At 46.4% G+C, this 25,751-nt stretch overlaps 8 protein-coding genes across 8 annotated transcripts; 3 read left to right on the top strand and 5 right to left on the bottom strand.

Moving 5' to 3' along the window:
* Window positions 1-2,877: 2,877 nt before the first annotated feature.
* Window positions 2,878-3,189, bottom strand: LOC134934404 (histone H4). The gene has a single exon (XM_063929850.1). It carries the CDS (start codon window positions 3,187-3,189, stop codon window positions 2,878-2,880), a length of 312 nt encoding a protein of 103 aa, XP_063785920.1.
* Window positions 3,190-5,366: 2,177 nt separating this feature from the next.
* LOC134934912 (histone H2A type 1-like) lies at window positions 5,367-5,827 on the top strand. The gene has a single exon (XM_063930248.1). The coding sequence runs from the start codon at window positions 5,367-5,369 to the stop codon at window positions 5,757-5,759; it is 393 nt and encodes a 130-aa protein (XP_063786318.1). The 3' UTR covers window positions 5,760-5,827.
* Window positions 5,828-6,521: 694 nt separating this feature from the next.
* LOC134934909 (histone H3) lies at window positions 6,522-6,932 on the bottom strand. The gene has a single exon (XM_063930245.1). It carries the CDS (start codon window positions 6,930-6,932, stop codon window positions 6,522-6,524), a length of 411 nt encoding a protein of 136 aa, XP_063786315.1.
* Window positions 6,933-10,273: 3,341 nt separating this feature from the next.
* On the top strand, window positions 10,274-10,951 carry LOC134934403 (histone H1B-like). The gene has a single exon (XM_063929849.1). The coding sequence runs from the start codon at window positions 10,295-10,297 to the stop codon at window positions 10,949-10,951; it is 657 nt and encodes a 218-aa protein (XP_063785919.1). The 5' UTR covers window positions 10,274-10,294.
* Window positions 10,952-17,621: 6,670 nt separating this feature from the next.
* On the bottom strand, window positions 17,622-17,933 carry LOC134934402 (histone H4). The gene has a single exon (XM_063929848.1). It carries the CDS (start codon window positions 17,931-17,933, stop codon window positions 17,622-17,624), a length of 312 nt encoding a protein of 103 aa, XP_063785918.1.
* A 1,418-nt stretch (window positions 17,934-19,351) lies between these two features.
* LOC134934911 (histone H2B 1.1-like) lies at window positions 19,352-19,759 on the bottom strand. The gene has a single exon (XM_063930247.1). The coding sequence runs from the start codon at window positions 19,757-19,759 to the stop codon at window positions 19,379-19,381; it is 381 nt and encodes a 126-aa protein (XP_063786317.1). The 3' UTR covers window positions 19,352-19,378.
* Window positions 19,760-21,923: 2,164 nt separating this feature from the next.
* On the top strand, window positions 21,924-22,384 carry LOC134934910 (histone H2A type 1-like). The gene has a single exon (XM_063930246.1). It carries the CDS (start codon window positions 21,924-21,926, stop codon window positions 22,314-22,316), a length of 393 nt encoding a protein of 130 aa, XP_063786316.1. The 3' UTR covers window positions 22,317-22,384.
* A 694-nt stretch (window positions 22,385-23,078) lies between these two features.
* On the bottom strand, window positions 23,079-23,489 carry LOC134934908 (histone H3). Its single transcript, XM_063930244.1, has one exon. The coding sequence runs from the start codon at window positions 23,487-23,489 to the stop codon at window positions 23,079-23,081; it is 411 nt and encodes a 136-aa protein (XP_063786314.1).
* Window positions 23,490-25,751: the final 2,262 nt, after the last annotated feature.

Raw genomic sequence — 25,751 nt, 5'->3', positions numbered from 1 at the left:
AATCAGAGCACTACATTTTGGCCACCGTGCTCGATCCTAGATTTAAAACCTACCTTGGATCTCTCTTTCCGGCAGACACAAGTCTGCTGGGGTTCAAAGAACTGCTGGTGACAAAATTGTCAAGTCAAGCGGAACGCGACCTGTCAACATCTCCTCCTTCACATTCTCCCGCAACTGGGGGTGCGAGGAAAAGGCTCAGAATTCCGAGCCCACCCTCTGGCGGTGATGCAGGGCAGTCTGGAGCGACTGCTGATGCTGACATCTGGTCCGGACTGAAGGACCTGACAACGATTACGGACATGTCGTCTACTGTCAGTGCATATGATTCTCTCCCCATTGAAAGAATGGTGGAGGATTATATGAGTGACCGCATCCAAGTAGGCACGTCAGACAGTCCGTACTTATACTGGCAGGAAAAAGAGGCAATTTGGAGGCCCTTGCACAAACTAGCTTTATTCTACCTAAGTTGCCCTCCCACAAGTGTGTACTACGAAAGAGTGTTTAGTGCAGCCGCTCACCTTGTCAGCAATCGGCGTACGAGGTTACATCCAGAAAATGTGGAGAAGATGATGTTCATTAAAATGAATTATAATCAATTCCTCCGTGGAGACATTGACCAGCAGCAATTGCCTCCACAAAGTACACAGGGAGCTGAGATGGTGGATTCCAGTGGGGACGAATTGATAATCTGTGAGGAGGGGGATGTACACGGTGATATATCGGAGGATGATGATGAGGTGGACATCTTGACTCTGTAGAGCCAGTTTGTGCAAGGAGAGATTAATTGCTTCTTTTTTGGTGGGGGTCCAAACCAACCCGTCATTTCAGTCACAGTCGTGTGGCAGACCCTGTCAATGAAATGATGGGTTGGTTAAAGTGTGCATGTCCTGTTTATACAACATAAGGGTGGGTGGGAGGGCCCAAGGACAATTCCATCTTGCACCTCTTTTTTCTTTCATTTTTCTTTGCGTCATGTGCTGTTTGGGGAGTAGTTTTTGGAAGGGCCATCCTGCGTGACACTGCAGTGACACTCCTAGATGGGCCAGGTGTTTGTGTCGGCCACTTGGGTCGCTTATCTTAGTCACACAGCTACCTCATTGCGCCTCTTTTTTTCTTCTTTGCGTCATGTGCTGTTTGGGGGGTGTTTTTTGGAAGGGCCATCCTGCGTGACACTGCAGTGCCACTCCTAGATGGGCCAGGTGTTTGTGTCGGCCACTTGGGTCGCTTATCTTAGTCACACAGCTACCTCATTGCGCCTCTTTTTTTTCTTTGCGTCATGTGCTGTTTGGGGGTGTTTTTTGGAAGGGCCATCCTGCGTGACACTGCAGTGCCACTCCTAGATGGGCCAGGTGTTTGTGTCGGCCACTTGGGTCGCTTATCTTAGTCACACAGCTACCTCATTGCGCCTCTTTTTTTCTTTGCGTCATATGCTGTTTGGGGGGTGTTTTTTGGAAGGGCCATCCTGCGTGACACTGCAGTGCCACTCCTAGATGGGCCAGGTGTTTGTGTCGGACACTAGGGTCGCTTATCTTAGTCACACAGCTACCTCATTGCGCCTCTTTTTTTTCTTCTTTGCGTCATGTGCTGTTTGGGGAGTAGTTTTTTGAAGGGCCATCCTGCGTGACACTGCAGTGCCACTCCTAGATGGGCCAGGTGTTTGTGTCGGCCACTTGGGTCGCTGAGCTTAGTCATCCAGCGACCTCGGTGCAAATTTTAGGACTAAAAATAATATTGTGAGGTGTTCAGAATAGACTGAAAATGAGTGGAAATTATGCTTATTGAGGTTAATAATACTTTGGGATCAAAATGACCCCCAAATTCTATGATTTAAGCTGTTTTTTAGGGTTTTTTGAAAAAAACACCCGAATCCAAAACACACCCGAATCCGACAAAAAAAAATTTGGTGAGGTTTTGCCAAAACGCGTTCGAACCCAAAACACGGCCGCGGAACCGAACCCAAAACCAAAACCCGAAAAATTTCCGGTGCTCATCACTAGAAATAATACCTGGATGTCCTGCTTCCTACCTCAGGCCGCTCACAATAGCGGCATGCTTCCTTCCTGTGTACTCGAACACTCACCATTCCCTGTGGTGAACAGTCTGCAGGGTAGCTGCTGAAAAGCAAGTATCCTTTTAATGTTTGTTTGCACTTTTTGAGAACACTAGCTACACAATAACAGGGAGATTGCTATACCAGAAAGAGAACCTCCAGTAGAGACAAATGGTTCTGTGCAGTTTCTATTCCCCTGTATCAGAGTCGTTGGCAAGTAAGCTTGCCTACTTAATAATTGTTCAAGAGGTCGTTGTAACAGATTATATATAAACTACACTTGGAGAAACATTCACAGCTGTGCCTTAATACACTATGCTTGAATTTTAGGACATGTATTCTGTCAGTATGTCATCGTCATAATACAAGTGACGTTTTAACTCCACATCTTATCAAGAGTACCCCGCTACAGCACCTCCTGCGCAGGCTATGCACGGTATATTACACCTACATCCTTCAGAATTTTTCATAACATAATATCGAACCGATTCCACCCAGACACAAGGAGGCATCATCCAAATGGACAGAGGCAATTATGCTGCTGCCTTTTTCCATTCCAGATTGACTAAAATTCTAGCTCTATATGGTCTATGCATTGTAAATGGCAACTTCTGGCGTCTATTATTTGAATATCCAGCGAGACTTTGTAGATGGGAAAGAAGTGTATTTCTATCGTTAATATTGTGGAACTGACTGTGACATTACGCTTCCCTTGAAAAGCAGCATGTTCATAAAGCTCGTTTCAGGAGTACTCTAGGTGGCCCTTAAAAGGGCCTTTTGTTAGCGTGTTTCGGGAAAGGAGATCAGCCAAAGAGAGGAGCCAGATCTTAACCTCCAAAACCATACAGAGTGCGGCCCTGGCGCTTGAGAGCATAGACCACATCCATAGCTGTGACAGTCTTCCTCTTGGCGTGCTCGGTGTAAGTGACGGCGTCCCGGATCACATTCTCTAGAAAGACCTTCAGCACCCCACGGGTCTCCTCGTAGATGAGGCCAGAAATGCGCTTCACGCCACCTCTGCGAGCGAGACGGCGAATGGCAGGCTTCGTGATGCCCTGGATGTTGTCCCGCAGCACCTTCCTGTGGCGCTTAGCGCCTCCTTTCCCGAGTCCCTTACCACCTTTGCCTCTTCCTGACATCTTCAAACAGCTTGCGAGTTGCAATCAGTAAGAATGAGCTGATCGCCTCACAGCTGCCCTTTATTAAGAGGAAGAGCGGACCTGATGGGGGACCTAAAACTCGGAGAGGCGGAGACCTGGGTAGTCCGCCTTTTCTGACTTAGCACACCGCAATACAGTGGCAGCTTTCTCTTCGTCATCTCTATTCATTTCCGTGAACAGATATCTAATATAAATGTTTAAAAAAAATAATTGGATCCATTTGATCCCACATTTCGAGAGTAAAATGAGTATGGGTAAAATAGTAAAAGAAGGTCTTACACCTATAGCCAATTAACGAAAAGTAGTGACATTTCATTCTCCCTGAAATGATAAATAATATATTTTCCAAATACATATAAAGTGTTTATCGCTATTAAGTCGGACCCACACCAGCGCCTTGGGCTAGGAGGGCGATGCATCGGAATGGCCCAATGAGAGCCGAGCTAAATTCGGCGGGTCAAAACAAGTTAACCGGAGTGGACAATTCAAAACCCGGTAGGGGAACACTCCCCCAATGGCATGCCGCTTCTGAGGTGACCCTAGCTAAAAGTATTCCTGGCACCCAGGCTCGGTTCGCTTCGATCTCTAATTAGCGAGCGCCAGCGTATCAGCTATGTTCTCTCGCCGTCTTAAAATATTGTATATTAGGTGTAAATAATAATAGTATGTCAACTGGGTCAGCTGAACCGTACCTTAGAGCTCACCCACATTGCGACCCGGATCACTACTACTCCTCAAATAACCATTGAAGCGGTTTTTACAGCAACGAGCATCACTGGTACGTGTGCGCCTAAACGGGAATCCTATTTTGTGAGGTCATAATGGACTAGGTACAAGCAGGGGCACCGCAGTTTGCATCCCGTTGTTACTTTTGCAACGATATCATAGTATCTCGAAGACCGACTTTTAACCACCTGTTTATCAAGAATAAGTTGCTTAATAAGTCATCCTGCCTGAGATAGTAGCGATATTAACAAGGTAACAATCCAGTTTGTATCACTTGAACCAGACAGAAAATAATGTGCTAGTCACACAGCAACTACACGGGCAGTGTTTCTGCTGCGCTCTATTGCGTTTTAGAAGCCCTGGCATCTGTAGCTTTGACGAGTTCTGTAGAAACCTGATCTACATCTGGAACGTGTTTTACAGTACATGAGAGCGGAGAGAATGTCGCTGTGCACGCAGTAATCATCAACAGGGGGGTCTGTACTAGCTCGCACACTAGAGGGGAGTTCCCCAGCATCCGACTAACAAGATGCACATGTATAAGGAATGGAGAAACTACAACACAGCCTAGATTACTGTGATTCAGTCAAATTCAGGGAGACAGGACACAGCGCAAATAATAACAGTTACAGCCCGATTAGCGAGGAGGTGGGTGGCTCTTAAAAGAGCCTTTGTGTTCGTGTGGGAGAGGAAGGGGAGATTACTTGGCGCTGGTGTACTTGGTGACGGCCTTGGTGCCCTCGGACACGGCGTGCTTGGCCAACTCTCCCGGCAGCAGCAGGCGTACGGCGGTCTGGATCTCCCGGGAGGTGATGGTGGAGCGCTTGTTGTAGTGAGCCAGGCGGGAAGCTTCCCCCGCAATGCGCTCAAAGATGTCATTGACAAAGGAGTTCATGATGCCCATAGCCTTGGAGGAGATGCCGGTGTCAGGGTGCACCTGCTACAGCACCTTGTAGACGTAAATGGCGTAACTCTCCTTCCTGCTCTTTCTACGCTTCTTCCCATCCTTCTTCTGGGTCTTGGTTACGGCTTTCTTTGAGCCTTTCTTGGGCGCTGGAGCAGACTTTACTGGATCAGGCATTTTTACCACCCACTTGTCCTTTTACACAATGCAGAAAATTTGTGCGGTACAAAGCCCGGGGTTGCTGTATTTATAGGCAGCTTATGCAAACGAAGATTCACCGCTTCTGGTAACGCTATAGGGTAGAAGTGTCACGTGACACTGGGAGGTACCTAACACCCCCTTCACTACATATTGCGGATTGGTCTGTGGATAAACTTGAGCAGCATTGGTTCATTAGGAAGCAAACCAATCACAGAGCACGCGGTTGATCCTCTCTGAGTGTATATATAGGAGGAGGGCGGTATTACAGGCTCACATTTCCTCTCGGTTTGTTGTCGAAAGATACTCTTTGTTTTGTGAACTGAACATGTCCGGCAGAGGCAAACAAGGCGGCAAGACCCGTGCTAAGGCCAAGACTCGCTCATCCAGGGCCGGTCTCCAGTTCCCAGTCGGTCGCGTTCACCGTCTGCTGAGGAAAGGAAACTATGCTGAGCGAGTGGGAGCCGGTGCCCCGGTCTATCTGGCCGCGGTGCTGGAGTACCTGACGGCTGAGATCCTGGAGCTCGCCGGAAACGCCGCCCGCGACAACAAGAAGACCCGCATCATCCCCCGCCACCTGCAGCTGGCTGTGCGCAACGACGAAGAGCTCAACAAGCTGCTCGGTGGGGTGACCATCGCCCAGGGAGGCGTTCTGCCCAACATCCAGGCCGTGCTGCTGCCCAAGAAGACCGAGAGCCACAAACCGGCCAAGAGCAAGTAATGTGAGGCTGGCAGCTTCCACCACAGAAACAATGTACCCGGCACACAACACAAAGGCTCTTTTCAGAGCCACCCACATCTTCCCAGGAGAGCTGTGTGTACTGCCATTGCTTGTGTTGTAGCGATATCTGACGGGCTAGCCGCGCTTTCCTCTCCACATCCCGTCCATACAACCGCTAAAGGTATAAACGCTCCCTTACCCTTTAGGAGCCCTGGTCTGTTGTGGTGAAATCGAATGATAGTCTGAATATTCCCTTTGCAATATCTGCATGCTGCAAATGAGGCCCCTTCCGCTTATAGGAGTGGGAAGCTGATCCGTATAAAGTATATAGAGGGAGAAACCATAGTCTCTCTCCGTGTGACGTAACAAAGCTAGAATGAAAACAGCTGCATTAAATAAAATGATTTGACCATTGAAAAGTGAGAATAGCCTCTTATCCCTGCTGAAGAAAATAGGTTGTACAAGGGTATCTAGGCGGAACACTAGTAACGATGTACTGTCTGTGAAGCAGTCCGTCCAAATATTTAATTTTTGACAGTCAACATTCCATTATTCACTTTGCGGCTTGCTTATCGTATTATATATGTAAACTTCATAGATTTGGCCTGTCATTTGAAGCTGCTATGGGTGGAGAGCGGAGGATTCATCCGCATCCTGTTACTCCGACATTGAGGGGTGACTTATGCTGCAGCTCGTTTAGAAAGACTTGGTGGCTCTGAAAAGAGCCTTTGTGTTGTTGCGTGTATAGGAAGTGCCGAGTATCTATGCCCTCTCCCCTCGGATCCTGCGGGCCAGCTGGATGTCTTTGGGCATGATGGTCACCCTCTTGGCGTGGATGGCGCACAGGTTGGTGTCCTCGAAGAGCCCCACCAGATAAGCCTCGCTGGCCTCTTGCAGGGCCATGACGGCGGAGCTCTGGAAGCGCAGGTCAGTCTTGAAGTCCTGGGCGATCTCACGCACCAGACGCTGGAAGGGCAGCTTGCGGATCAGCAGCTCAGTGGACTTCTGGTAGCGGCGGATCTCCCGAAGAGCAACGGTCCCGGGTCGGTAACGGTGAGGCTTCTTTACACCGCCGGTAGCTGGGGCGCTCTTCCGGGCGGCTTTGGTCGCCAGCTGCTTGCGGGGAGCTTTGCCGCCAGTGGACTTACGCGCTGTTTGCTTGGTCCTGGCCATCTCTAACGTCTGTAGAATGAATGGATGGAGAGCTGACGTTCTACAGCTCTATTTATACACATTGCTGCCCTGTAATTAGGGGACTTAGAAACGCCTTTCAACCTGATTGGTTTAGACAAAACCTTGGATTTTTCAAAAAGACCGCCAAGAATTGGTTTCTCCTTTTTTTCCCCCATCTCAATTGTACTTGTAAAGTAGAAATATATACCCCCTTACATAGCATATTCTGAAGCTTTAGATTTGAGTATAATCAGATTTTCGGAATGTGTATTATACTAACATAAAAGAGTAAATACTATATATATATATATATATATATATATATATATATATACAAGCTATAACTACTAATTCCAGGGAGATATTAATATATGACTGCAGTAAGAAAAGAAAAAAAAAACACTCTGCATACTATTTGATCTAAAATAACAATCGTTTCATTATTAACCCATAAATACATATTATGTATTTTCTAGCATATAGTAAGTATGGTAGCTTTAAAATTGAGTATGAAAAGAACTTCTGCATGTGTGAAACGATTTGATACTAATGGGAGACAGTATTATAGCATGATACAATTGTAACTATCCTATTGAAACATTTGTGGATACAATCTGTGCACATGTATCCATTTAGACCACAAGCTAAACCTTATATGTCTGGGACATTGCATGAAGAAAATACAAGGCTACTGTAGATCTGGATTACATAAATGGGCAATTCTACTACTCAGTGGAAACTATGTAAAATAAATAAATAAATAAAACACAGAACTAAAGGACCTGCATGTACAGCCAATCGTGCATTGTCCTATTATAATCACTGAATTTGTATTTATGCACATGTATTTTATTGATATCCATTTTGCTTGTTCTTGGGGAGGAGGGAGGGGTCCAAAAAAACTACACTCTTAAAGAATTGAGAAAAAGTTATACTTATGATAATATAATAGAGTTTAGGCTCTTAAATGGGACCATAGGGATTTAAGGCCAATATATATTTACCATAGTTTATGTGAAGAAATAATAATAATTAAAAACAATCCTAATTCAATAATAATCTATCACCTCTTCTGATGGTGCAGCACGCCAACAATGTCTGCTCCAGAGTCCAACGTGAGTGTGCTACTACCCATGACTCCTCACTGTGCTATTACTTACCGCTGAGAAATAATTAGTAATATGGGGACATTTAATCAATGCACACATTCCATAGTAAGAAGGAGCAGGGCCTTTCTGCCTTTTTTTACTGGTTCTTTCTTTCTTTCTCTTTTTATACCATCCTTGGAGACGCAGAAAGCCACTGGTGTGGCACAGATCGAGTTCTGTGGTTTCCCTACTTGCTCTGGAGTTTCTTTGCAGACTCCCACTGCTCTAGAACCCTACTCCAGCCTGCCATCATTGGGTGGGGATGAGGTTCAGACCTTGATGGTACTTGCTGCTGGTCCACGCCCTTCAGTTAGCAGTCATCATCTCTGTTTGTCCATAACTCATGTCCATCCTCATTTGTCTTCCATTCCTCTACGGCGATCATCTTCTCTCAACACTGCTCTTGACCTGCCCTAGTCTATACCTGTGCTTTCCATCACTGGTCAATGCCGTTGAACTCTGGTCTGTTACTCTGCGTTGCCCTTCTCCTCACAAATTTGCATCCACAGTGGATCTCTGCTGACACAATGTTTCCCCAAGAGGTTCTGATGCTTCGGTCCGCAGCCGCCTCTTCTATACACCAGGCATTCCCAACCACGGTCCTCAAGACACACTAACAGTGCAGGTTTTAGTGATATCAAGGCTTCAGCACAGGTGACTTAATTAGTAGCTCAGTTATTTTGATTTAATCATCTGTGCTGCAGCCTGGATTTCACTAAAATCTGCACTGTTAGTGTGCCTTGAAGACCATGGTTGGGAATGCCTGCTCTGGACATTCAGCCTTGTGGTCTCGGTGCATCTTTCTCCTGCTGTCCGTCAGTGACGTTCACAGCTCAAGCTGCAGCACCTGCTTTTATCACGGTAGTACATTTACAAAGTAAGATTAGTTGAACCTGTGCTCCTCGGGTGACTGTTGTCTCTCTTCTTATTCTGCAAACTTCATCAGTTAAATTTACTCCCCAGAACTATTGTGTGCACATATGTCTATCATCCATTTATATGCCTAAATCATCGGACTATTATGTACTTTCTTGAAAATGGCATCCACTGCTTTTATTCTGCAATTAGTACTTGCCATGTAATGATTCTTCTTCTCCTCCTCCTCCTCCTCCTCACACCTGTGCACCTGCTAGGTTTCCCATTGCCATCCTAAACCCTTCACCTATTTATCCTCGTTTCATCCATTCCTCTCACCTAGCACTATTACAAGTGGTCTCTCTAATTATCCCCCTAATGATCCCTAATATTCCTACTTTTTCCCTCTAATTATACAAATATTCATAATGATTCCACATGGGAGGAATAGAAGTATTCCTCTTATAGAGCTCCGATGTCCTCTTTTAAAAATGCCAAAGTCTCATACTTTGGCATTTTTAAAAGAGTACTCGTAATGTGAACAGATTTTTAAAAGAGAACTCGTAATGGGAACAGATCACCATAGCCCTCACTCTGACACACCGATCTTGCATAAATGTACATTCATGTCTGTATGGGTAATTTCATAAACATTTGGGGAAAATGCCACCAACATTCTACACGTCGGGGAGAATCTCAGACAGGCAGGGTTAACCTGTGGCTGACTATGCTGGGTATCTCTCTTTTGTCACAGTAACTAGAGTTCCTAAACAAGACTGCCAATACGCTGTGGGGCAACCTGCCTGTGCTAGCCACCCGGGTGTACAGGAGCCCAACCATCACCTTTATGTCTTTGAAAATGCTGCCACCCCTGCACAGACTGAGCCCCAGATCACCTTCGTTACATGTAGTGCCAGGGGGACAGAAAAATGCCCCAATCAGACGTTTTAGCCTCGCAGAAAAGTACAGATGTGTTACATGCTGGACAGATCCAGCCAGGTGTAAGTAAGCTGACAGCGGCTATTCCTGGCTCTCTTTGCAGCGCCTTGGCTAGCAATGGCCGTGTAGGCTTAGGGGAGACCTTGGAGTACTGGTGTGGTGCAGAGAGGCGGCACGCTGCTTTTCTCATGCCCTATAAAAGACTCTTTTTCTGCGTTAGGGAAACACAAGGTGAGGGCAGATTTCCCCTTACACTCAGACAGGGAAGGGTTTACAAAGACTGCTTATTCCGCCAATGAGAGCACAGAACGCACCAGGCTCAGCAGCCAATTACAGCACAGCAGGCACCGTATATAAAAGACGTCAGAGAGCGGCTTGTGCTGTATTACCATTTGTTGGTTAAAGTGACGTTGAGCTAACATGGCAGAAACTGCACCAGCCGTCGCCGCTGTCCCGCCGTCAGAGGGCGCAGCCAAAAAGAAGAGGCAGCCGAAGAAAGCTGCAGGGGGAGCCAAGAAAAGCGGCAAGTCTTCCGGGCCCAGCGTTTCCGAGCTGATCTTAAAGGCAGTGGCCGCCTCCAAGGAGCGCAGTGGAGTTTCTCTTGCCGCCCTGAAGAAGGCACTGGCTGCCGGAGGCTACGATGTGGAGAGGAACAACAGTCGCATCAAAGTGGGGGTGAAAGGATTGGTGACCAAAGGAACGCTCACCCAGGTGAAAGGCACCGGCGCTTCCGGCTCCTTCAAGCTCAATAAGAATCAGCTGGAGAGCAAGAAGGCCGCCCTGAAGCCCAAGAAACCAGCGGCAAAGAAAGTGGCCAAGTCCCCGAAGAAGCCCAAGAAAGCTCCGAGTGCAGCCAAGAGCCCCAAGAAGGTGAAGAAACCCACAAAAGCGGCTGCTGCCAAAAGCCCAAAGAAGCCTAAAGCCGCGAAGGCCAAGAAAGCGGCCAGGAGTCCGGCCAAGAAGGCGGCGAAGCCCAAAGCAGCCAAGAGTCCGGCCAAGAAGGCGGCGAAGCCCAAAGCCGCCAAAAGCCCGGCCAAGAAGGTAGCTAAGCCCAAGAAAGCTGCGGCCAAGAAGTGATGGAAGAGCCGCCGTAGCAGCCTCGCTTCCTTGTTATCCCCCCAAAGGCTCTTTTCAGAGCCACCCACCCTGTCCCGGCAGAGCTGTAGGCGCACGGCGTGACCAGTTGGGGGCGCCCTGTGTACAGATATTGAGTCACCACATAACGTTACAGTTCAGCAGTCTCTCCGTGGGATTTTTGGTTGCTTATTAATACGTAACGCAGGGTTATTTATTAGCGCTACTGTAGCAAGACTGATCGGGAAATAATTAGTGATAAGCGGGTTCGGTTTCTCGGAAACCGAACCTCCCCGAACTTCACGCTTTTTACACGGGTCCGAGGCAGACTCGGATCTTCCCGCCTTGCTCGGTTAACCCGAGCGCGCCCGAACGTCATCATCCCGCTGTCGGATTCTCGCGAGGCTCGGATTCTATATAAGGAGCTGCGCGTCGCCGCCATTTTCACACGTGCATTGAGATTGATAGGGAGAGGACGTGGCTGGCGTCCTCTCCGTTTAGAATAGAAATAGATATTGAGAGTGAGACACTTGATTTACTGGAGCTTAGGAGTACTCAGAGAGTGCAGAGTTTACTAGTGACTGACCAGTGACCACCAGTGCAGTTTTATTATTATTTAATATAATCCGTTCTCTGCCTGAAAAAAAAACGATACACAGTGACACAGTATACCATATCTGTGCTCAGCCTCAGTGTGCTGCATCATCTATGTATATCTGACTGTGCTGTGTGCTCACTGCTCACACAGCTGAATTGTGGGGGAGACTGGGGAGCAGTTATAGCAGGAGTACATATATTTATTAACAGTGCACACTTTTGCTGCCAGAGTGCCACTGCCAGTGTGACTGACCAGTGACCAGTGACCACCAGTATATTGTGATTGTCTGCCTGAAAAAGTTAAACACTCGTCGTGTGGTGTTTTTATTCTATAAACGCATTCTGCTGACAGTGTCCAGCAGGTCCGTCATTATATAATATATACCTGTCCTGCAGTAGTGATATATATATATATATTTTATATCATTATCATCCAGTCTATACTAGCAGCAGACGCAGTACGGTAGTCCACGGCTGTAGCTACCTCTGTGTCGGCAGTCGCTCGTCCATAATTGTATACCTACCTGTGGTGTTTATTTTTTTTCTATCTTCTTCATACTAGTAGTTAACTTTAGGAGTCTGCAGTGCTGACAGTGTCCAGCAGGTCCATCATTATATAATATATACCTGTCCGGCTGCAGTAGTGATATATATATATTTTTTATATCATTATCATCCAGTCTATATTAGCAGCAGACGCAGTACGGTAGTCCACGGCTGTAGCTACCTCTGTGTCGGCAGTCGCTCGTCCATCCAAAAGTATACTAGTATCCATCCATCTCCATTGTTTACCTGAGGTGCCTTTTAGTTGTGCCTATTAAAATATGGAGAACAAAAATGTTGAGGTTCCAAAAATAGGGAAAGATCAAGATCGACTTCCACCTCGTGCTGAAGCTGCTGCCACTAGTCATGGCCGAGACAATGAAATGCCAGCAACGTCGTCTGCCAAGGCCGATGCCCAATGTCATAGTACAGAGCATGTAAAATACAAAACACCAAATATCAGTAAAAAAAGGACTCAAAAATCTAAAATAAAATTGTCGGAGGAGAAGCGTAAACTTGCCAATATGCCATTTACCACACGGAGTGGCAAGGAACGGCTGAGGCCCTGGCCTATGTTCATGGCTAGTGGTTCAGCTTCACATGAGGATGGAAGCACTCAGCCTCTCGCTAGAAAAATGAAAAGACTCAAGCTGGCAAAAGCACAGCAAAGAACTGTGCGTTCTTCGAAATCACAAATCCACAAGGAGAGTCCAATTGTGTCGTTTGCGATGCCTGACCTTCCCAACACTGGACGTGAAGAGCATGCGCCTTCCACCATTTGCACGCCCCCTGCAAGTGCTGGAAGGAGCACCCGCAGTCCAGTTCCTGATAGTCAGATTGAAGATGTCAGTGTTGAAGTACACCAGGATGAGGAGGATATGGGTGTTGCTGGCGCTGGGGAGGAAATTGACCAGGAGGATTCTGATGGTGAGGTGGTTTGTTTAAGTCAGGCACCCGGGGAGTTACCTGTTGTCCGTGGGAGGAATAGGGCCATTGACATGCCTGGTGAAAATACCAAAAAAATCAGCTCTTCGGTGTGGAAGTATTTCAACAGAAATGCGGACAACATTTGTCAAGCCGTGTGTTGCCTTTGTCAAGCTGTAATAAGTAGGGGTAAGGACGTTAACCACCTCGGAACATCCTCCCTTATACGTCACCTGCAGCGCATTCATCATAAGTCAGTGACAAGTTCAAAAACTTTGGGCGACAGCGGAAGCAGTCCACTGACCAGTAAATCCCTTCCTCTTGTAACCAAGCTCACGCAAACCACCCCACCAACTCCCTCAGTGTCAATTTCCTCCTTCCCCAGGAATGCCAATAGTCCTGCAGGCCATGTCACTGGCAATTCTGACGAGTCCTCTCCTGCCTGGGATTCCTCCGATGCATCCTTGCGTGTAACGCCTACTGCTGCTGGCGCTGCTGTTGTTGCTGCTGGGAGTCGATGGTCATCCCAGAGGGGAAGTCGTACTCGTAAGACTACTTTTACTACTTCCACCAAGCAATTGACTGTCCAACAGTCCTTTGCGAGGAAGATGAAATATCACAGCAGTCATCCTGCTGCAAAGCGGATAACTGAGGCCTTGGCATCCTGGGCGGTGAGAAACGTGGTTCCGGTATCCATCATTACTGCAGAGCCAACTAGAGACTTGTTGGAGGCACTGTGTCCCCGGTACCAAATACCATCTAGGTTCCATTTCTCTAGGCAGGCGATACCGAAAATGTACACAGACCTCAGAAAAAGACTCACCAGTGTCCTAAAAAATGCAGTTGTACCCAATGTCCACTTAACCACGGACATGTGGACAAGTGGAGCAGGGCAGGCTCAGGACTATATGACTGTGACAGCCCACTGGGTAGATGTATGGACTCCCGCCGCAAGAACAGCTGCGGCGGTACCAGTAGCAGCATCTCGCAAACGCCAACTCTTTCCTAGGCAGGCTACGCTTTGTATCACCGCTTTCCAGAATACGCACACAGCTAAAAACCTCTTACGGCAACTGAGGAAGATCATCGCAGAATGGCTTACCCCAATTGGACTCTCCTGTGGATTTGTGGCATCGGACAACGCCAGCAATATTGTGTGTGCATTAAATCTGGGCAAATTCCAGCACGTCCCATGTTTTGCACATACCTTGAATTTGGTGGTAAAGAATTATTTAAAAAACGAGAGGGGCGTGCAAGAGATGCTGTCGGTGGCCAGAAGAATTGCGGGACACTTTCGGCGTACAGGCACCACGTACAGAAGACTGGAGCACCACCAAAAACGCCTGAACCTGCCCTGCCATCATCTGAAGCAAGAAGTGGTAACGAGGTGGAATTCAACCCTCTATATGCTACAGAGGTTGGAGGAGCAGCAAAAGGCCATTCAAGCCTATACAACTGAGCACGATATAGGAGGTGGAATGCACCTGTCTCAAGCGCAGTGGAGAATGCTTTCAACGTTGTGCAAGGTTCTGCAACCTTTTGAACTTGCCACACGTGAAGTCAGTTCAGACACTGCCAGCCTGAGTCAGGTCATTCCCCTCATCAGGCTTTTGCAGAAGAAGCTGGAGACATTGAAGGAGGAGCTAACACAGAGCGATTCCGCTAGGCATGTGGGACTTGTGGATGGAGCCCTTAATTCGCTTAACAAGGATTCACGGGTGGTCAATCTGTTGAAATCAGAGCACTACATTTTGGCCACCGTGCTCGATCCTAGATTTAAAACCTACCTTGGATCTCTCTTTCCGGCAGACACAAGTCTGCAGGGGTTCAAAGAACTGCTGGTGACAAAATTGTCAAGTCAAGCGGAACGCGACCTGTCAACATCTCCTCCTTCACATTCTCCCGCAACTGGGGGTGCGAGGAAAAGGCTCAGAATTCCGAGCCCACCCTCTGGCGGTGATGCAGGGCAGTCTGGAGCGACTGCTGATGCTGACATCTGGTCCGGACTGAAGGACCTGACAACGATTACGGACATGTCGTCTACTGTCAGTGCATATGATTCTCTCCCCATTGAAAGAATGGTGGAGGATTATATGAGTGACCGCATCCAAGTAGGCACGTCAGACAGTCCGTACTTATACTGGCAGGAAAAAGAGGCAATTTGGAGGCCCTTGCACAAACTAGCTTTATTCTACCTAAGTTGCCCTCCCACAAGTGTGTACTACGAAAGAGTGTTTAGTGCAGCCGCTCACCTTGTCAGCAATCGGCGTACGAGGTTACATCCAGAAAATGTGGAGAAGATGATGTTCATTAAAATGAATTATAATCAATTCCTCCGTGGAGACATTGACCAGCAGCAATTGCCTCCACAAAGTACACAGGGAGCTGAGATGGTGGATTCCAGTGGGGACGAATTGATAATCTGTGAGGAGGGGGATGTACACGGTGATATATCGGAGGATGATGATGAGGTGGACATCTTGACTCTGTAGAGCCAGTTTGTGCAAGGAGAGATTAATTGCTTCTTTTTTGGTGGGGGTCCAAACCAACCCGTCATTTCAGTCACAGTCGTGTGGCAGACCCTGTCAATGAAATGATGGGTTGGTTAAAGTGTGCATGTCCTGTTTATACAACATAAGGGTGGGTGGGAGGGCCCAAGGACAATTCCATCTTGCACCTCTTTTTTCTTTCATTTTTCTTTGCGTCATGTGCTGTTTGGGGAGTAGTTTTTGGAAGGGCCATCCTGCGTGACACTGCAGTGACACTCCTAGATGGGCCAGGTGTTTGTGTCGGCCACTTGGGTCGCTTATCTTAGTCACACAGCTACCTCATTGCGCCTCTTTTTTTCTTCTTTGCGTCATGTGCTGTTTGGGGGGTGTTTTTTGGAAGGGCCATCCTGCGTGACACTGCAGTGCCACTCCTAGATGGGCCAGGTGTTTGTGTCGGCCACTTGGGTCGCTTATCTTAGTCACACAGCTACCTCATTGCGCCTCTTTTTTTCTTTGCGTCATGTGCTGTTTGGGGGTGTTTTTTGGAAGGGCCATCCTGCGTGACACTGCAGTGCCACTCCTAGATGGGCCAGGTGTTTGTGTCGGCCACTTGGGTCGCTTATCTTAGTCACACAGCTACCTCATTGCGCCTCTTTTTTTCTTTGCGTCATGTGCTGTTTGGGGGGTGTTTTTTGGAAGGGCCATCCTGCGTGACACTGCAGTGCCACTCCTAGATGGGCCAGGTGTTTGTGTCGGACACTAGGGTCGCTTATCTTAGTCACACAGCTACCTCATTGCGCCTCTTTTTTTTCTTCTTTGCGTCATGTGCTGTTTGGGGAGTAGTTTTTTGAAGGGCCATCCTGCGTGACACTGCAGTGCCACTCCTAGATGGGCCAGGTGTTTGTGTCGGCCACTTGGGTCGCTGAGCTTAGTCATCCAGCGACCTCGGTGCAAATTTTAGGACTAAAAATAATATTGTGAGGTGTTCAGAATAGACTGAAAATGAGTGGAAATTATGCTTATTGAGGTTAATAATACTTTGGGATCAAAATGACCCCCAAATTCTATGATTTAAGCTGTTTTTTAGGGTTTTTTGAAAAAAACACCCGAATCCAAAACACACCCGAATCCGACAAAAAAAATTTGGTGAGGTTTTGCCAAAACGCGTTCGAACCCAAAACACGGCCGCGGAACCGAACCCAAAACCAAAACCCGAAAAATTTCCGGTGCTCATCACTAGAAATAATACCTGGATGTCCTGCTTCCTACCTCAGGCCGCTCACAATAGCGGCATGCTTCCTTCCTGTGTACTCGAACACTCACCATTCCCTGTGGTGAACAGTCTGCAGGGTAGCTGCTGAAAAGCAAGTATCCTTTTAATGTTTGTTTGCACTTTTTGAGAACACTAGCTACACAATAACAGGGAGATTGCTATACCAGAAAGAGAACCTCCAGTAGAGACAAATGGTTCTGTGCAGTTTCTATTCCCCTGTATCAGAGTCGTTGGCAAGTAAGCTTGCCTACTTAATAATTGTTCAAGAGGTCGTTGTAACAGATTATATATAAACTACACTTGGAGAAACATTCACAGCTGTGCCTTAATACACTATACTTGAATTTTAGGACATGTATTCTGTCAGTATGTCATCGTCATAATACAAGTGACGTTTTAACTCCACATCTTATCAAGAGTACCCCGCTACAGCACCTCCTGCGCAGGCTATGCACGGTATATTACACCTACATCCTTCAGAATTTTTCATAACATAATATCGAACCGATTCCACCCAGACACAAGGAGGCATCATCCAAATGGACAGAGGCAATTATGCTGCTGCCTTTTTCCATTCCAGATTGACTAAAATTCTAGCTCTATATGGTCTATGCATTGTAAATGGCAACTTCTGGCGTCTATTATTTGAATATCCAGCGAGACTTTGTAGATGGGAAAGAAGTGTATTTCTATCGTTAATATTGTGGAACTGACTGTGACATTACGCTTCCCTTGAAAAGCAGCATGTTCATAAAGCTCGTTTCAGGAGTACTCTAGGTGGCCCTTAAAAGGGCCTTTTGTTAGCGTGTTTCGGGAAAGGAGATCAGCCAAAGAGAGGAGCCAGATCTTAACCTCCAAAACCATACAGAGTGCGGCCCTGGCGCTTGAGAGCATAGACCACATCCATAGCTGTGACAGTCTTCCTCTTGGCGTGCTCGGTGTAAGTGACGGCGTCCCGGATCACATTCTCTAGAAAGACCTTCAGCACCCCACGGGTCTCCTCGTAGATGAGGCCAGAAATGCGCTTCACGCCACCTCTGCGAGCGAGACGGCGAATGGCAGGCTTCGTGATGCCCTGGATGTTGTCCCGCAGCACCTTCCTGTGGCGCTTAGCGCCTCCTTTCCCGAGTCCCTTACCACCTTTGCCTCTTCCTGACATCTTCAAACAGCTTGCGAGTTGCAATCAGTAAGAATGAGCTGATCGCCTCACAGCTGCCCTTTATTAAGAGGAAGAGCGGACCTGATGGGGGACCTAAAACTCGGAGAGGCGGAGACCTGGGTAGTCCGCCTTTTCTGACTTAGCACACCGCAATACAGTGGCAGCTTTCTCTTCGTCATCTCTATTCATTTCCGTGAACAGATATCTAATATAAATGTTTAAAAAAAATAATTGGATCCATTTGATCCCACATTTCGAGAGTAAAATGAGTATGGGTAAAATAGTAAAAGAAGGTCTTACACCTATAGCCAATTAACGAAAAGTAGTGACATTTCATTCTCCCTGAAATGATAAATAATATATTTTCCAAATACATATAGAGTGTTTATCGCTATTAAGTCGGACCCACACCAGCGCCTTGGGCTAGGAGGGCGATGCATCGGAATGGCCCAATGAGAGCCGAGCTAAATTCGGCGGGTCAAAACAAGTTAACCGGAGTGGACAATTCAAAACCCGGTAGGGGAACACTCCCCCAATGGCACGCCGCTTCTGAGGTGACCCTAGCTAAAAGTATTCCTGGCACCCAGGCTCGGTTCGCTTCGATCTCTAATTAGCGAGCGCCAGCGTATCAGCTATGTTCTCTCGCCGTCTTAAAATATTGTATATTAGGTGTAAATAATAATAGTATGTCAACTGGGTCAGCTGAACCGTACCTTAGAGCTCACCCACATTGCGACCCGGATCACTACTACTCCTCAAATAACCATTGAAGCGGTTTTTACAGCAACGAGCATCACTGGTACGTGTGCGCCTAAACGGGAATCCTATTTTGTGAGGTCATAATGGACTAGGTACAAGCAGGGGCACCGCAGTTTGCATCCCGTTGTTACTTTTGCAACGATATCATAGTATCTCGAAGACCGACTTTTAACCACCTGTTTATCAAGAATAAGTTGCTTAATAAGTCATCCTGCCTGAGATAGTAGCGATATTAACAAGGTAACAATCCAGTTTGTATCACTTGAACCAGACAGAAAATAATGTGCTAGTCACACAGCAACTACACGGGCAGTGTTTCTGCTGCGCTCTATTGCGTTTTAGAAGCCCTGGCATCTGTAGCTTTGACGAGTTCTGTAGAAACCTGATCTACATCTGGAACGTGTTTTACAGTACATGAGAGCGGAGAGAATGTCGCTGTGCACGCAGTAATCATCAACAGGGGGGTCTGTACTAGCTCGCACACTAGAGGGGAGTTCCCCAGCATCCGACTAACAAGATGCACATGTATAAGGAATGGAGAAACTACAACACAGCCTAGATTACTGTGATTCAGTCAAATTCAGGGAGACAGGACACAGCGCAAATAATAAGTTACAGCCCGATTAGCGAGGAGGTGGGTGGCTCTTAAAAGAGCCTTTGTGTTCGTGTGGGAGAGGAAGGGGAGATTACTTGGCGCTGGTGTACTTGGTGACGGCCTTGGTGCCCTCGGACACGGCGTGCTTGGCCAACTCTCCCGGCAGCAGCAGGCGTACGGCGGTCTGGATCTCCCGGGAGGTGATGGTGGAGCGCTTGTTGTAGTGAGCCAGGCGGGAAGCTTCCCCCGCAATGCGCTCAAAGATGTCATTGACAAAGGAGTTCATGATGCCCATAGCCTTGGAGGAGATGCCGGTGTCAGGGTGCACCTGCTTCAGCACCTTGTAGACGTAAATGGCGTAACTCTCCTTCCTGCTCTTTCTACGCTTCTTCCCATCCTTCTTCTGGGTCTTGGTTACGGCTTTCTTTGAGCCTTTCTTGGGCGCTGGAGCAGACTTTACTGGATCAGGCATTTTTACCACCCACTTGTCCTTTTACACAATGCAGAAAATTTGTGCGGTACAAAGCCCGGGGGTGCTGTATTTATAGGCAGCTTATGCAAACGAAGATTCACCGCTTCTGGTAACGCTATAGGGTAGAAGTGTCACGTGACACTGGGAGGTACCTAACACCCCCTTCACTACATATTGCGGATTGGTCTGTGGATAAACTTGAGCAGCATTGGTTCATTAGGAAGCAAACCAATCACAGAGCACGCGGTTGATCCTCTCTGAGTGTATATATAGGAGGAGGGCGGTATTCATAGTTGCCAATTCAGCTTATAACAAGCGGAATTGGGCTTGTTTTTTTTTTCTGGTTGCTTATTTTTTTGGGTGGTTGCTTGTTGCTTGTTTTTGGGCTTATAATTTTTTTTTGCTGCTTGTTTTTGGGCTTTTATTTTTAGGTATCACTGACACAGACTTTCAGAGATAATTAGTCATTCATCCATATAACACAGATCCTCACACAGACATACTGTAGGTGAGACGTTGTGGATGAATAGAGTCTTAAAGAAATGATGATGAGTCATTCATTATGTCTATTGTTGCCGACTGCCGGTTGTGTGTATCAGTAGGGCTAATTTGTTTTTAACAATGACAACAACAAAGACACTGACCAGACACACAACAGTGAAGCAATTTAGGACCACTTTATGTGGTATTCTTTATGTCAGATATGGTTTAAGACGCTTGGGTATTTGTTGCAAGGATTTTAAACCAACTACCAATATGCTTCAGCTCAGGAATGTATAACATGGAAGCTTCTATAGACGATGGAGACAGCTCAGATGAATTTGCTTATATCCATTTTACATAAAACCTTTGAAATTCAGTGTGCTATGTACTTTACCTCAGAGTATGCCATCTGCAATGCACTTTACTTCACACCGTGTGCCATGCACTTTACCTCACACAGTGGGGGTCATTCCGAGTTGTTCGCTCGCTAGCTGCTTTTAGCAGCATTGCACACGCTAGGCCGCCGCCCTCTGGGAGTGTATCTTTGCTTAGCAGAATTGCGAATGAAAGATTAGCAGAATTGCGAATAAATAATTCTTAGCAGTTTCTGAGTAGCTCAAGACTTACTCCTACACTGCGATCAGCTCAGCCCGTTTCGTTCCTGGTTTGACGTCACAAACACGCCCTGCGTTCGGCCAGCCACTCCCCCGTTTCTCCAGACACTCCTGCGTTTTATCCTGGCACGCCTGCGTTTTTCCGCACACTCCCAGAAAACGGTCAGTTTCCGCCCAGAAACACTCACTTCCTTTCAATCACACTCCGATCACTTCAACGATGAAAATTCTTCGTTCGGACGTGAGTAAATCTACTAAGTTGTGTGCTAAATTACTTAGCGCATGCGCATTTTTGCCTTAATCGCTCCGTTGCGAAAATCTGCAACGAGCGAACAACTCGGAATGACCCCCAGTGTGCTATCTGCAATGCACTATACTTCACACAGTGTGCCATGCACTTTACCTCCCATAGTATGCCATCTGCAATGCACTTTACCTCTCAGTAATTCCTTTGTTATTTATTGTATTGAGTTACTATTTAATATTTATATATGCATTTATTATTTTGAATTGTCTTAATAATCTTTTGTTTTGTTACCTTGATTTGGCCTCTTTATTTATTTAATAGAAGTACAAAGTTGGATGTTGTAAGATTATTTGTTTTATCTTTGCATCGAATAAATATTTCACAGTGAATACAAATGACCACAGATACAGCATATACAGTTGGCAATTTTCACTTGAGATTTTTCTTTAGAGGAAACATGAAAGTATAGTATCTTAAATTCACAACTCTAACTATAATATTTATACAAATTCCAGTATTCTTTAAAAGCCAGTTTTGTGCTGATAAATATCATTGTAAAGACCTTAAAGGCAGATTATATAAACAATTATATGTATTTTAATAAGACAAACAATAATTGTTTTTATATATAAAAAACAAACAAACTTGAGTTGGGCTTTTTTTTGGGCTTTTTAGGATTGGTTTGGGCTTGTTTTGGGCTTATTTTTCAGTCATCGGTTGCTTGTTTTTCATTTCAGAGTTGGCAACACTGGCGGTATTACAGGCTCACATTTCCTCTCCGTTTGTTGTCGAAAGATACTCTTTGTTTTGTGAACTGAACATGTCCGGCAGAGGCAAACAAGGCGGCAAGACCCGGGCTAAGGCCAAGACTCGCTCATCCAGGGCCGGTCTCCAGTTCCCAGTCGGTCGCGTTCACCGTCTGCTGAGGAAAGGAAACTATGCTGAGCGAGTGGGAGCCGGTGCCCCGGTCTATCTGGCCGCGGTGCTGGAGTACCTGACGGCTGAGATCCTGGAGCTCGCCGGAAACGCCGCCCGCGACAACAAGAAGACCCGCATCATCCCCCGCCACCTGCAGCTGGCTGTGCGCAACGACGAAGAGCTCAACAAGCTGCTCGGTGGGGTGACCATCGCCCAGGGAGGCGTTCTGCCCAACATCCAGGCCGTGCTGCTGCCCAAGAAGACCGAGAGCCACAAACCGGCCAAGAGCAAGTAATGTGAGGCTGGCAGCTTCCACCACAGAAACAATGTACCCGGCACACAACACAAAGGCTCTTTTCAGAGCCACCCACATCTTCCCAGGAGAGCTGTGTGTACTGCCATTGCTTGTGTTGTAGCGATATCTGACGGGCTAGCCGCGCTTTCCTCTCCACATCCCGTCCATACAACCGCTAAAGGTATAAACGCTCCCTTACCCTTTAGGAGCCCTGGTCTGTTGTGGTGAAATCGAATGATAGTCTGAATATTCCCTTTGCAATATCTGCATGCTGCAAATGAGGCCCCTTCCGCTTATAGGAGTGGGAAGCTGATCCGTATAAAGTATATAGAGGGAGAAACCATAGTCTCTCTCCGTGTGACGTAACAAAGCTAGAATGAAAACAGCTGCATTAAATAAAATGATTTGACCATTGAAAAGTGAGAATAGCCTCTTATCCCTGCTGAAGAAAATAGGTTGTACAAGGGTATCTAGGCGGAACACTAGTAACGATGTACTGTCTGTGAAGCAGTCCGTCCAAATATTTAATTTTTGACAGTCAACATTCCATTATTCACTTTGCGGCTTGCTTATCGTATTATATATGTAAACTTCATAGATTTGGCCTGTCATTTGAAGCTGCTATGGGTGGAGAGCGGAGGATTCATCCGCATCCTGTTACTCCGACATTGAGGGGTGACTTATGCTGCAGCTCGTTTAGAAAGACTTGGTGGCTCTGAAAAGAGCCTTTGTGTTGTTGCGTGTATAGGAAGTGCCGAGTATCTATGCCCTCTCCCCTCGGATCCTGCGGGCCAGCTGGATGTCTTTGGGCATGATGGTCACCCTCTTGGCGTGGATGGCGCACAGGTTGGTGTCCTCGAAGAGCCCCACCAGATAAGCCTCGCTGGCCTCTTGCAGGGCCATGACGGCGGAGCTCTGGAAGCGCAGGTCAGTCTTGAAGTCCTGGGCGATCTCACGCACCAGACGCTGGAAGGGCAGCTTGCGGATCAGCAGCTCAGTGGACTTCTGGTAGCGGCGGATCTCCCGAAGAGCAACGGTCCCGGGTCGGTAACGGTGAGGCTTCTTTACACCGCCGGTAGCTGGGGCGCTCTTCCGGGCGGCTTTGGTCGCCAGCTGCTTGCGGGGAGCTTTGCCGCCAGTGGACTTACGCGCTGTTTGCTTGGTCCTGGCCATCTCTAACGTCTGTAGAATGAATGGATGGAGAGCTGACGTTCTACAGCTCTATTTATACACATTGCTGCCCTGTAATTAGGGGACTTAGAAACGCCTTTCAACCTGATTGGTTTAGACAAAACCTTGGATTTTTCAAAAAGACCGCCAAGAATTGGTTTCTCCTTTTTTTTCCCCATCTCAATTGTACTTGTAAAGTAGAAATATATACCCCCTTACATAGCATATTCTGAAGCTTTAGATTTGAGTATAATCAGATTTTCGGAATGTGTATTATACTAACATAAAAGAGTAAATACTATATATATATATATATATATATATATATACACACAAGCTATAACTACTAATTCCAGGGAGATATTAATATATGACTGCAGTAAGAAAAGAAAAAAAAAAACACTCTGCATACTATTTGATCTAAAATAACAATCGTTTCATTATTAACCCATAAATACATATTATGTATTTTCTAGCATATAGTAAGTATGGTAGCTTTAAAATTGAGTATGAAAAGAACTTCTGCATGTGTGAAACGATTTGATACTAATGGGAGACAGTATTATAGCATGATACAATTGTAACTATCCTATTGAAACATTTGTGGATACAATCTGTGCACATGTATCCATTTAGACCACAAGCTAAACCTTATATGTCTGGGACATTGCATGAAGAAAATACAAGGCTACTGTAGATCTGGATTACATAAATGGGCAATTCTACTACTCAGTGGAAACTATGTAAAATAAATAAATAAATAAAACACAGAACTAAAGGACCTGCATGTACAGCCAATCGTGCATTGTCGTATTATAATCACTGAATTTGTATTTATGCACATGTATTTTATTGATATCCATTTTGCTTGTTCTTGGGGAGGAGGGAGGGGTCCAAAAAAACTACACTCTTAAAGAATTGAGAAAAAGTTATACTTATGATAATATAATAGAGTTTAGGCTCTTAAATGGGACCATAGGGATTTAAGGCCAATATATATTTACCATAGTTTATGTGAAGAAATAATAATAATTAAAAACAATCCTAATTCAATAATAATCTATCACCTCTTCTGATGGTGCAGCACGCCAACAATGTCTGCTCCAGAGTCCAACGTGAGTGTGCTACTACCCATGACTCCTCACTGTGCTATTACTTACCGCTGAGAAATAATTAGTAATATGGGGACATTTAATCAATGCACACATTCCATAGTAAGAAGGAGCAGGGCCTTTCTGCCTTTTTTTACTGGTTCTTTCTTTCTTTCTCTTTTTATACCATCCTTGGAGACGCAGAAAGCCACTGGTGTGGCACAGATCGAGTTCTGTGGTTTCCCTACTTGCTCTGGAGTTTCTTTGCAGACTCCCACTGCTCTAGAACCCTACTCCAGCCTGCCATCATTGGGTGGGGATGAGGTTCAGACCTTGATGGTACTTGCTGCTGGTCCACGCCCTTCAGTTAGCAGTCATCATCTCTGTTTGTCCATAACTCATGTCCATCCTCATTTGTCTTCCATTCCTCTACGGCGATCATCTTCTCTCAACACTGCTCTTGACCTGCCCTAGTCTATACCTGTGCTTTCCATCACTGGTCAATGCCGTTGAACTCTGGTCTGTTACTCTGCGTTGCCCTTCTCCTCACAAATTTGCATCCACAGTGGATCTCTGCTGACACAATGTTTCCCCAAGAGGTTCTGATGCTTCGGTCCGCAGCCGCCTCTTCTATACACCAGGCATTCCCAACCACGGTCCTCAAGACACACTAACAGTGCAGGTTTTAGTGATATCAAGGCTTCAGCACAGGTGACTTAATTAGTAGCTCAGTTATTTTGATTTAATCATCTGTGCTGCAGCCTGGATTTCACTAAAATCTGCACTGTTAGTGTGCCTTGAAGACCATGGTTGGGAATGCCTGCTCTGGACATTCAGCCTTGTGGTCTCGGTGCATCTTTCTCCTGCTGTCCGTCAGTGACGTTCACAGCTGAAGCTGCAGCACCTGCTTTTATCACGGTAGTACATTTACAAAGTAAGATTAGTTGAACCTGTGCTCCTCGGGTGACTGTTGTCTCTCTTCTTATTCTGCAAACTTCATCAGTTAAATTTACTCCCCAGAACTATTGTGTGCACATATGTCTATCATCCATTTATATGCCTAAATCATCGGACTATTATGTACTTTCTTGAAAATGGCATCCACTGCTTTTATTCTGCAATTAGTACTTGCCATGTAATGATTCTTCTTCTCCTCCTCCTCCTCCTCCTCACA

The sequence above is a fragment of the Pseudophryne corroboree genome, chromosome 6 (genome assembly GCF_028390025.1).
Source record: "Pseudophryne corroboree isolate aPseCor3 chromosome 6, aPseCor3.hap2, whole genome shotgun sequence".
NCBI lineage: Eukaryota > Metazoa > Chordata > Amphibia > Anura > Myobatrachidae > Pseudophryne > Pseudophryne corroboree.
The sequence above is the reverse complement of the archived record's forward strand: the minus strand, read 5'-3'. Positions and strand labels throughout refer to the sequence as shown.

Coding starts and splice junctions, on each gene's coding strand:
- LOC134934404 (XM_063929850.1), bottom strand. CDS start 3,189: ATGTCAGGAAGAGGCAAAGGTGGTAAGGGACTCGGGAAAGGAGGCGCT.
- LOC134934912 (XM_063930248.1), top strand. CDS start 5,367: ATGTCCGGCAGAGGCAAACAAGGCGGCAAGACCCGTGCTAAGGCCAAG.
- LOC134934909 (XM_063930245.1), bottom strand. CDS start 6,932: ATGGCCAGGACCAAGCAAACAGCGCGTAAGTCCACTGGCGGCAAAGCT.
- LOC134934403 (XM_063929849.1), top strand. CDS start 10,295: ATGGCAGAAACTGCACCAGCCGTCGCCGCTGTCCCGCCGTCAGAGGGC.
- LOC134934402 (XM_063929848.1), bottom strand. CDS start 17,933: ATGTCAGGAAGAGGCAAAGGTGGTAAGGGACTCGGGAAAGGAGGCGCT.
- LOC134934911 (XM_063930247.1), bottom strand. CDS start 19,759: ATGCCTGATCCAGTAAAGTCTGCTCCAGCGCCCAAGAAAGGCTCAAAG.
- LOC134934910 (XM_063930246.1), top strand. CDS start 21,924: ATGTCCGGCAGAGGCAAACAAGGCGGCAAGACCCGGGCTAAGGCCAAG.
- LOC134934908 (XM_063930244.1), bottom strand. CDS start 23,489: ATGGCCAGGACCAAGCAAACAGCGCGTAAGTCCACTGGCGGCAAAGCT.